Source organism: Austrofundulus limnaeus, unplaced genomic scaffold (assembly GCF_001266775.1).
Source record: "Austrofundulus limnaeus strain Quisiro unplaced genomic scaffold, Austrofundulus_limnaeus-1.0 Scaffold706, whole genome shotgun sequence".
NCBI classification, from domain to species: Eukaryota; Metazoa; Chordata; class Actinopteri; order Cyprinodontiformes; family Rivulidae; genus Austrofundulus; species Austrofundulus limnaeus.
This window is the reverse complement of record NW_013953108.1, coordinates 172,484-184,665: the sequence shown is the minus strand read 5'-3', so window position 1 is coordinate 184,665 and position 12,182 is coordinate 172,484. Positions and strand designations below refer to the sequence as shown.

The 12,182-nt window shown below is 38.1% G+C and overlaps 1 protein-coding gene across 6 annotated transcripts in view; it reads left to right on the top strand.

The window, feature by feature from the left end:
• LOC106532009 (EH domain-binding protein 1-like protein 1) overlaps nucleotides 1-12,182 on the top strand; it is a gene marked incomplete at its 5' end in the record, with an annotated part of 38,861 nt that overhangs the window by 23,083 nt on the left and 3,596 nt on the right. For all 6 annotated transcript variants that reach the window (XM_014027991.1, XM_014027989.1, XM_014027990.1 and 3 more), the window contains 9 exon segments: nucleotides 3,725-3,879; nucleotides 3,974-4,022; nucleotides 4,109-4,621; nucleotides 4,721-4,757; nucleotides 4,881-4,924; nucleotides 5,185-5,296; nucleotides 8,681-8,780; nucleotides 9,325-9,398; nucleotides 10,096-10,210. In XM_014027991.1, coding sequence (XP_013883445.1) covers nucleotides 3,725-3,879; nucleotides 3,974-4,022; nucleotides 4,109-4,621; nucleotides 4,721-4,757; nucleotides 4,881-4,924; nucleotides 5,185-5,296; nucleotides 8,681-8,780; nucleotides 9,325-9,398; nucleotides 10,096-10,210 — 1,199 coding nt within the window.

Below are 12,182 nucleotides of genomic sequence, written 5' to 3'. Positions count from 1 at the left end.
CCTCTAGTAATATATTTACTGAGAAAAATGGTGACGTGTTCAATACTTATTTTACCCGCTGTATGTGAGCTCAGGTTTAGAGGTGACTATCGCGAGGTGAAGGGCGATAGAACTGAGTAATGACGCTGGTGACTTTGAACTTATAGGGTGAAGGTGGAGCCTGTCACTCGACGTTCAACGTCACCACATCACCGATCCAAAGACGTGATTAGAGGTGGCTTCAGCCAGGTGCGCGTGTCCCATATACAACTGTGTGTTGTACTGAGTGAAATGATTGAAAAGGAACTTTCAGTTCTTTTATAGCATTCCTGCTATGACTTTTGGTATTTCAACAATTTGTACTATATGAGATTTTTAGCTTTTTGTATCACTATTTTTCTCATTGAAAATGAATGTAGCTTCTTGTCAGTATTCTCAAAACTCTTCAAAATGTTCACAAACCTTTACTGTACTTTTTACCTTTTGTTCTGGTTCTGCTTTTTTAACTTCTTTTTGCTAATTTCAGCTTCCCTTGGTTTGCTGATTTAAAAATTTTTCTGCTCTTTTATTATTTTTCTTAAAGTAACTCTTTTATTGAGAGAGAACATTATACAGTTGCATGAGAATTTGCATTAGTGTTGCTGTCACATTTTTAAACTTTTTGTTTAAATAAAAACAAAACAACATTAGAGCTTGGGTGGCAAGGTGGCCAAACTACAATCATATTATTGACATGGATGTTTAAACCTGTGCACCAACATATAAAGCAGCAAGTTTTATATGAAATCAGATTTAACTGGCTTAATGTTGTGTGCTATTTTACTTTACTTTCTGCTCCTTTTTGCTTTTCTTCTGCCTATTTAAATTTTCTGTGCTTCTTTCAGCTAATTTCTGCTGATTTCAGCAAATGTACTCTTTCTGTTTCTTTGTGGTTATGTAGGCTCTTTCAGCTACTGTTTAGCTGTATTTTCTGCTAATTTCAACTGTTTGTTATTTTACAACAAAATGCAACTTTTATGTACTTCTTTAATTTCAAAGTCACAAAATAAAAAGTCAAGGTCACTGGTTAGCTATTTTTTTTTGCATTTGTACCTTCTTTTGTCTAAATTTCAGCTGAACTTTTTAAATACAGCCCTGATTAAAATATTAAAACCATTGAAAAATGTCAAGAATTCACCTTTTCTCTCTTTCAACATGGTTGGATTATTGAGCTGCATAAGGAAGGCCTCTCACAGTGTGAGAGCTGCAGAGGTTCGACGCAGTAAGACCATTATTTTTAACTTTTTAAAAGATCTTGTAGGTTATGGCTCACAAAAATTTCAAGTGGTAGACCCAAAATAATGTCAGTATCCCTGAGGCAGAGGATCCAATTGACTGTCCGTCAAGACACGGGACCATCCTCGACCCAAATTAAGTTTGTCACTGGTGCCAGCTGCAGTCCTATAACCATCAGCATCAATGAGAGAAGGGCTTTTAGAACAAAAAAACAAGTCTTCAAATACCCCATCTTCTTCAGTGGCACAAATTGCCCATTCAGAGTTTGCACAAGAGCACCAAACATGGGACATTGAAAGGTAGAAAAAGTTTTATTCTCTTTATTCTTTGAGATATGGTCTTTGATCAGCTGATGAACAACCTACTTCACCTTAATTCGTGTTTGCAAGAAAATGCTTTTTGTCTCACTCCCATTTCTTAACTCTAATTAGAACCTTCTTACGATCCAACAGTGCAAGATGTGAATTCTTGCCATTTTTTAACTGGTCTTAAAATTTTGATCTGGAGTGTATATTTTATTTGTAAATTCACCTTTTTTGCTTCTTGCATCTCCTTAGTTGCAACCTTTTTCTGCTTTTCAACTACCTTTTGCTAGTATTTACTCATTTCTTCTAATTTTAACTACATTTCAGAATCAGAATCAGCTTTATTGGCCAAGTGTGTTGACACACACAAGGAATTTATTTCTGGCTGTTGGTGTCTCTCTAATAYACATACAGTACAATGCACAGTAACATAAGCATATGCATTTCTGCTCTGTTCTGCCTTTTTGACACAGTCTTGCTTTTTTCCCATTGATTTTCCACTTTTGTTGGCTTATTTTCAGCAAAGGTCAGCTTTAATTTAACTCGCATTAACAGCTTTGCTGTAAAATATTTTCAGCTTCTTCAGCAGTTTTTAGCAAACATCTTTCAGCATTACCCAGATAGTAAAATATGAGTGAATCAGCATTTAAAGATGGCCAGGCATGATGTTGAATCTATGTTGAATTATACAAAAAGTGGTTGGTGATTTACTTGTTGAAACAATGTTAGGTTTTCAACCATAACTGATATTATATCAATATTGATTCAACACTAAATAGACGTTGGCATTTCAATAATTAGAATTCAGCCATGAAACAACATAGGTTACGTTCACACTGCAGGCAAATCCGACCCAAATCCGATTTTTTTGACCCATCTGACTCATATCCRATTTTTTWWKRMWRTYYKRAWSWSWMMAAWMYSRWTWTTTWCAAAWCCGACCCAGGCCGTTTCAGTATGTGGTTTTAAATCGGATACATATCTGATGTTTTCAAAGTGACTGCAGTGTGAACGCTCATGTCACATTTCATCTGACTTTTTCATCAGGAGGAGGGGGTGAAGGATCGATAAGACACTAACCTCAAGTCTCGCTGTTTACACAGTCCAGTTGCTTCATATTTTTACTTTTCATTTTCCACGTAGATAGTATGATAATAACGATGTCCAGCCTGGGTCGCGGAGAGTATCAATCCTAAAGTTAGATACTCGGTCGATACTTTTTTCCAGCTTGTAGTTTTGTTCAAAAAAAACAAACAAAAAAAAAGCTTCACTGGAGCATCCCGGTCAGAGGCAGGTTCAGATATAAACACTGAACTAAAGAAGCAGGTCAGATAATTATTTAATCCGCTCTGATTAAACAACAACTTCTGATGCGCAAAATGTAGCATCCATGCTAGCTCTGTAAACAAACAAGCCGGCTGATGAGACGTCACGTCTTTACTGCGCATGCGTGTCACATCAGTGCTGTGTTGCGTTCACACAGGGGTCTGATACAGGTCACATTTAAAATGTAATGTGAACGTTCACACAAAAAGATCGGATTTTTTCAAAAAATCGGAACTGAGCATTAAGACCTGCAGTGTGCACGTAGCCATTGATTCAATAACATCCTTTCAGCATTGGTTATTTGGCTGGAATTGGATGATAGGTTGATGGTTGATTCACCATCAGTTATTGACCTTAACCAAAAATAAACTTTTTTGACCATAATTCCACATTGAATTAACATCTTTTGCTATCTGGGTAAGTATTCATTTTTGCAGGACATTTTAATTCTCTAGTTTCCTTTCAGTTTATTCATATAGAGCCAATTCTCAACAAAAGTAATCTCAGACGACAGTAACAAAAAAAAAAACTATTCCAAATGCATACATGCCATATATATAATTTTAAAAGAGTGTTTATTTCTTCTTTATTGGGCCTGTTAGCAAAGTGCAGTCAGTTAAAACATGCACCTGCCCGGGGACTCACCTGTGATCAGCGTATTTACCGTCAGCTCACTGAGCACGTTTAAAATGTCTGCACCAAACCATCATGGTGCCGTTTCTCCCCTACTAAATAACTCAGTCCATCATGCAGTTATCACTTGATTGTACATGAAAGTTTCTGTTTTGTACAATGTGTCCTAAATGTAATTTATGCTGCTGTTCTTGTGTGTGTTCTAGAGTCCTGTCTTGGTGAAATCCAGTCAGTCTCTACTAGAGTGGTGTCAGGAGGTTACACAGGGTCACAAAGGAGTGAAAATCAACAACTTCAGTACTTCCTGGAGGAATGGCCTGGCATTCTGTGCTATTTTACATCACTTCCACCCTGAGAAAATGTAAAAATAAAATAAAAAAACAACTTTATTTAGTACAATATATGTTTTACTCTTTGCAATTGTAAGTGAATATTGATTTCTTGTCATTTTCTAGAAATTTTGAAATATTGGACCCTTATGACATCAAACACAACAACAAGAAGGTTATCAACAGTTTAAATCAAATTTTCTTTATAATTATTGCTTGGTAAATCATAATATTATTCATCAATCTTTCTACATTTTTCAGGCCTTTGATGGTTTTGCTGAACTTGGCATTTCCCGGTTGATGGAGCCTTCAGACATGATCCTCCTTGCAGTGCCTGACCGCCTTATTGTCATGACCTACCTCAACCAGATCCGCACCCATTTCATGGGCCAAGAGCTAAGTGTGCTTCATATAGAGAAGACCAGCAGTGAGTCTAGCTACGCAGTAGCAGGGAGCCGGGAGGAGCAGGATGACCCAGAGGCAACAGTTCGCTACTGTACCAAGAGACTCCAGGAGGAAGGTATAAGCCTGGAGATGGTTGGAAGTGCAAGCCCAGAGGAGGATGATAGCAAAAGCAGTAAGGAGCTGGTTCCACCACCAAGAATCAAACGCTTTCAAGTTCCCGGGCCAGGCGGAGGCAAACATCCAGTGCCACCTCCAAGGACTCATTTTCTGTCTAAGTCAGGCTTTTCTCATGTCAGAGATGCTGATTTGGTGAAGAAGCGTCGGTCCCAGCGAAGGAGTAGTTCAGTGGAAGAGGGGGATTTATCAGTGGTATGATGCCTGACTACATTTTTACATGTTCTGTTTGTCTTTATTGTTCTTTTTTTCCTCATTTCTTTAATAAAAGTAACTTTTATTCATCTGCATCAGGCTGGCACAGGACAAGACCGGGAGAAATACGAAACTGGTTAGCTATTTTTATAAAGGTTTAACAATTCAACTTACCGGTATTGTTAAGTGTAGATTTCTGAGGATTTCTGAGGACGCATTGTTCATTCCTGGTTTTTTCTTTTCTGTATTTGCTTTATAGATAGAACAGAGGCTGTAGCAGATGAAGAAAGACCAGAGGGTCAGGTGAGGGAGCACCCCTGTTGGTTTAAGAGTCTGAAATAAATGGAACTGATTCTAAAATGAACACAAGTCCTAGTTTGGGAGATAAATGTGCATTCAAAGAAACTTACTGTGTAAACACTCAGTCAACATTCCCGATGCATCTTCACAGAAAATGTGATTTATTTAGTTTGTACAGTTATTATCTGGTTTAATGCTTTTACTGTTTTTGTTATGTTAATCTGAAAAGACACAAACATGTGCGTTTCGGTCAATGGTTCCAGGATCCCAGTCAGTATGTGCTGCATCAGATAGAAGCTCTGGAAGCAGAACAAGATTACATCGATAGTAATGCAAACACGGTGGAGAAGAAACTCCGACTGTTAATGGAAACAGGTAAGTTACTCGTTCATTGTGAAATAATAAAAAAAGTGGAATTATATGTTACAAATTAGCATTGTACTGAGAAGAGCCCATCATTTGTCAATGATCAATGGTTCTTTTTCTCTACAAATAGCCTATATGCCACGGACATCCGGCCCAGCACTTGATGCCACTCCCAACAATTCCGGTTCACGGTCAACACAGTGTTAGCAAAAGATTTTTTCACCCGACAACGACTCTTAATGATCTCCACAGTACAGAATTAGCATATTACATRTACCAACATTAACACAGGAGATGTACAGGTCCAGCCAAGTGGAAAAAAATCACTCCAAAGTGGATTAAAGCCATAAAAACAAAGGAAAGATGTTCGTGTTTATGGTTCCAGAATTTAGCCTTTTTTGCTATTCTGTGGCTTGTCACTTGGCTTTAGTCTACGCTGTAATATACACTCTAACAAGGTTTTACTTTTGCATAAAACTCATGACAAAGTCGCATAAAAACATTTCATATAACACAAACGCGGGCACGCACACACCTACCTTTGTACCGGCTGCTGTGTTAGCTTCCTCTTAGCTGTGAGGTGGTCTTTCCTCTCTCGTCTTGGGAGTAAAAGGGGATAAATGTACATTTCCCTTTTGTAACCTCCGTCTTCTCATTTCTGATGCTGGCTCTTGAATATCCTCAGGTTAGAAATGCCGATTACAAACACAAGTGTGAGCTTTTAAAGATAAGTTTTCCCTGTAATGCTATGATCCACTGCTGTCACCTCCTCATCAAGAGGAAAATGGATAAAAACTAACTACTCAATCATACCTGCTGCTTAGTGAACACAACGACACACAACAGAACTCATGTTTTATACCAGTAGATCACAGATGCTTTAACTTTTGTGACTTTTTCATGGACTAGTACTAGCAGCTCACGCTAAAAACATAGGCAGTAAGCAGGGAGTGGAAGGGAGGAGTGTGGCAAAAATTTTACCGGAAATACGTCATTAATGACCGTGGCATATTGTGCTTTGCTTTGGTTTTATTCTTTTGAATTTGTTTTAGTTTATTTATATACAGTACCATCAGTTCACAACTGGATCATCTCAGCAACATGTCCAAATCATATCCAGTTACATGCAATCAAATTTTGCCAAAACAAATCCAGATTCAAGTTCAATAACTTACTTACATCCTTACATTATCTTTACCCACTTCTTCCTTTCTGGGTCACAATGKTCAATGGTAACATGTCCAGCAGTCTGTGTGAGGGGTGGGGTACACACTGGATGGGTCACATATCCTTTACAGGGCCACATGGAGACAAACGACCATTCACACTCACACCTAGGGGTAATTCAGACTTCAAAACTAACCTTTGTTAACATTTAGTTTTTGGTCTGTGGGCCGAAAACACAGTACCTGGAGAAAACCCACACATGCATGGAGAGAACATTCAAACTCTACCCACAGACTAGACTCTCAGACTGAAGAAGTCTCTTGGAAGAGAGACGAAACGTTTCATTAAAGAAGAACCCGTCCAGAGGACCTATACAATTTTTTTCCTCTACCCACAGRGTTCTAATTCTCAAAGAGAAGCAACAGCTCTACCAACTGCACCACTGTGCAGCCCCTGCTTACAGGGAATTGAATTGAATTGAATTGAAATGAACTGAATCGAATATTATGTGTTATGTGTTTCTCAGGCATATAGGTTAATTCTATACTACAATAAAGTATCTATGTCACCTTCAGTTGTTATTAAAATGTTGTTTTTATGTTTAAATAGAAAATAAACATGACTTCACATCACAGTCGTTTCCAAACATCTTGAAACTGGTCTCTGTCACTTTAAGAACATCCTAAGATTCAGGAATTCCCATTTCAGCACATCGTCACAGCCACTTCATGTCATTTATACCCTGGAGCGTCATAGCTTATTTTGTTGTAATAATAATAATAAAAAATCAGCAACATTATTCAATATTGGTTTTGGAAAATTGCAAAGTATGGTGAAATCCATGATGCTGCACATGTGAAAGTAAAACTGTTGGGCCTAATCTTGACACTCAGACATTAATTCTGAGTTTCATAAAACTGGAAAGGACACGGTAAAAATAAAATGATATTGACACTCAGAGGTATGTATGCATGCAGTGGTGGGCATTGTTCTGCTAATTCACTAACAGCAGAATTAGCTTCTTACTTAGCAGATATGAGCATTTTTCCTATCTTTGGAAACCATTAGTGGACCAATTAGGTTTAGCTTTATTAGGTTCCACCATATTTAAGTCTGCTAAAGGTTTCACATGTTACACTTCTATGTTTATGCTGTTTATCCTGAATTCAATAAAAACTGTTCGCTCTTAAAACAAGTACTGGTAGCAGCTGAACTTCAAACTAAAAGTGCCAAAAAAATTTAAATTAATCACCATTTAACAATGTTTAAATAACAAATACAAAAATGACTGTTGTTTGACTAATTTTAAACTATAATAATAAAAATACAAACTCAATCAAAAAATACATTTTGAAAGGCGAAAACGTGGAGTATTACAAGTTAGACAGGGCTCTAACTCTCGTTTGGATTGGCCGATTTGCCACAGATGATCCCACCCACCTTCAAATTAAACCAATAGATAACTAACAACAGGTCAGTCCCACCAGTCCACCTGGAAGAAGATGAAGACTGAGTCGTTTTAGCAGTTAGCGTTAGCATTTATTTTCCCTAATTTATACCTATTTAGTGGTTTAGTGTTAGCAGAACTAAGATTCTAGTTTAGTGGATTAGAGGTTAGTGAAGCTAACCTTTTGGTTAGCTGTGTGTGTGTGTGTGTGTGTGTGTGTGTGTGTGTGTGTGTGTGTGTGTGTGTGTGGTGCATTACAGCTATTAAAATGTAGTTTAATGTCAGTGAATGTCACTAAAGTAGAACTATTTTTGTGGTTTGTAAGGATGATTAGCTGTTCAGCCATCTCAAATCAAGTTAACTCCAAAAGATAATCATTTGTAGATTATCTTCAAATGTTTTTACATAGAAAACCAGATGATTGCACTGAATCTTCATTTTGATGCCATCCTGTATTCTGAGAATCGATTCAGAAGAGGAGGGGCTCTAAAACTGAGCCATGTGGGACTCCACATGACAGGAGCAGAGATGGACTCATGAGCCCTAATAATGACACAGAAAGTTCACTCCGTCAGATCTGATCAGCACTGGAACCACTCTGTGCTCTGTAGTTTTAAAAAAGCTTGTTTTCCTTTTTCAGGAGGTAATGTTTGTAGTCAGAATGAATGTACAGATGAAGAACAAGGTTGGGTTCAGTGTTTTGCCCAACGATGAGGCTGGGGGTAAAAGGAGTTATGGGAAGAACAGAGGGGTGATGGGAATGCTCTCTGTTTCTGCAGGCTGTGACAAAGTGGAGGAGGAGAGGTTGATCCAGGAATGGTTCACACTGGTCAACAAGAAGAATGCTTTGATCCGGAGGCAGGACCACTTGCAGCTCATGTAAGTCAACTTGTGTTGGATGTTCAGAAAAATTAATTTCAGAAAGTGTAGAATTTGACACACACCTGTGAGTGATGTAGTGATGCACTGAGGTTCAGTTAGAAACATGCAGGGGTCTCAAGTAATTAGTCCTGGTAAACTGTGGAAATGTTCTATATTTTAATTTGTTTCTAGGACTCTAAAGCCATGTTAAATTCAGAAATTGGAAACTTTAAAGTTATAAAACCCTGTTTCATGTCAGTCTAACAAATGTCTGTGATGGTTCCTGAAAAGATCCATTTATTTCTCTACCTACTTCAACCTGTTCAGTCACAGAGAGCTGGATCTACCTCCACTCAGTGTTTTTATCCAGCACTAGTTCACAACAAGGTTAAAGACCTAGCATTACTTTAACCAATGCATGGAGTCTACCAGAGCATACTAAGACCATCTTATGTTGACAAATGAAGTCATAGATGTTTGGGTCAAACCTAAAATGAGTTAAAATCCACAAATTCTGTCCTAAGCTGTGTCTTGTAGGTGATGAATATCTTGTTGTCGACAGGCTGGAAGAACAAGATCTGGAGAGAAGATTTGAGCTGTTAACTAAAGAGCTGAGAGACATGATGGCAACTGAAGGTAGACTTTCTCTTCTAACAGCAGTCAGTGTTACTCTAAAGCCTTTTTTCCACAGATTTTGGTCTTCATTTATCGTATTAAATATTTACCTTAACTCATATTCTTTACAATATCTGTGCCTACTCAGTTCAGTTTCCTGTCTCACCAAGCTTTCTCTTATGGGTTTTATTTTTGGATCACTTGACCCTGCAGCACTTACAACATCAACACATCAGTCATCTGCCTGTTAGCATAGGTAATATAAAGATGTTAGCATCAACTAATATAAAGATGTTAACATCAGCTAATATAAAGATGTTAGCATTGGCCAGCTATTAGCCAAAGAGGAAGACTTCAGTCCTTTTCTTCATACTTTGGTTAGTTACTAAACATTGAACAGACAGAACATCACTTCAAACTAACCCTGTAAAGTATAGACAAACTCAAGGGAAGGAAAATGGTAACTTTTCTTAAAACTCCCTTTATGTTGTTTTTTACATAAAACTCCTAATTCTTCTCAAAAATCTGTTCATTACACTCAGGGTTCAACTTCACTTTCAAAGATAAATAGATAAATATGTTTCTCCATATCCACCCAGCAACAGTAAAGTGTCTCGATGCTTAAGTGGAAGACATGAATCTTTACCTGCAGCATTTGTTCTTTCAGTTTGACCGTTTTCATCTGGCCTCACTTCTGTTTCTTCCTGATGTTTTGCAGAGGGTCAGAAGTCTCAGGTTCAGAGACTCAGAGAGCAGCTATTGCTCCAGGAGTTAGTGTCCCTGGTCAACCAGAGGGACGAACTGGTCCACGATATGGACGCCAAGGAAAGAGGGTAATGTCCTCCAGCAATCAGATTATTTTACGTGCCTGTCTTTGTTAGGACATTGTGATGACTGACCTTCCCCTTCTGTCCTCATGGGCACATGTTCGACCCAGTGGTGTAGTTCTAATGACAAACAAGAGCGGATACATGAGGTAGAACATTTCTGACAGTATATAAAATATAATGACAGTTAAACACCTGTGATTTATCATCATTTAAAACAGATTGCTTAGACCACAGCCTGGCTCTGAACAGTCAAAGGAAAAGAATTATTAAAGAACTTTTATGGATCTTGAGAAGCCCAGAACACTGAATTTTTCTAACCTGGTGTCCGTCAGCCGAGGGGCAAGAAGGTTTGAATAAAGCTCAGTGTCTTTCTGTGGAGAGCAGTGGGCCCACTGACAAGTCCCTCTCACATGGGTTCTTYATCCATCCCCACTCACCATGCTGCATTATTTTAGCCAGTCTTTAAGCTGAAACACTTTGGGTTTATGCAGGTCTCAAAACAAAAATAAAATCGGTAAAAGTTGAACTCTGAAAGGAGTCCAGCTCTGCTGCTTTGACTTTAGAAACCTGCGGCTGGTTGGTTGCAGAAGTTGTGAGTTGTTACAACACTGACCCACCTTTTCAGGACTCAGCAAGTAACGTTTCTGTCTCTACCTTGCATGGAGGTCCAAGGTACAGCAGACGGAGGTGTCTGTCACCCTCTACACCTCTGTCATGTGAATGAGCTGAAGTGGTTAGAACACTTCTTGGTAACGTTATGGAGCGTTGTCTGAACAAGCGTTGATGTCCACTTTCATAGCAGCCTTRTGGAAGTTTGGCACTTCACCTCACCTGACAAACATCATCGTAATTTTTAAATACCGTCACCAWATAACAAAATGCCATCCTACCGCCCAAGCCTATGCCACACTCTGTGGGAAAAACATCAGTAAAAAAAACTTCAACTGTAAAAGCTGTGAAAGAAAGAAATGGTTCAGTCACATGAAGTCCAACTTTCTCTGAGCCGTTTCAACTRTAAGGGATGTTTCTGTCAAAGTCTGTCAGAGCTGTAGATCCAAACAGGACTGGCTTTTTTCACCTGCTTCACCAAAATACCATTAATCTACATTGTTTATGTTTTTCATAGTTTTTCTTTGCAAAGGTTGTCAATGCTGTGCCATGTATCTCTACCAAAATCATAGCACATAATTGCTGATTGAACTGCACATTAGTGGGATAGTAGTTGGATGAGAAGTATAAATATTTACCATTCTGACACCAAATAGTACACAGTCCATCACAGCTGCACGTCTTTAGAAAAAATATTTTTTTGGAAAGTCCACTTCCCAATAAAAGTCATTTTGGAAAACCTAACTGCTCATTTTTACTCAATATTTTTAATACCTAAGTACATTTTATCTCAGAAATTTACTTTTGATACTTAAGTACAAAAAATCAGATATTTTAACACTTTCACTCAAGTAATAAGACCCCTGGCAAAAAGTATGGAATCACCAGTCTTGGATGAGCACTCTTTCAGACATTTCACTCAGTAAAACAAACTCAGATCAAAAACATGATACAATAATAAGGTCATTCCAAAATGCAACTTGTTGGCTTTCAGGAACACTCAAAGAAATGAAGAGAAAACATTGTGGAAGAAAGTGAATGTTACTTTTATTGACCAAACACAGGGACAAAATATGGAATCACTCAATTCAGAGGAAAAAMGTATGGAATCATGAAAAACAGATAAACAAAAGACAATTCAAAATTCATCACTAGGCATTTAGTTGCACCACCTTTGGCTTTTATAACAGCTTGCAGTCTCTGAGGCATGGACTTGATGAGTGACAAACAGTATTCTTCATCAATTTGGTGCCAAATCTCTTTGATAGCAGTTGCCAGATCAGCTTTGCAGGTCGGAGCCTTCATGTGGACCTTTTTTTTCAATTTCCACCACAGGTTTTCAATTGGGTTGAGATCTGGACTATTT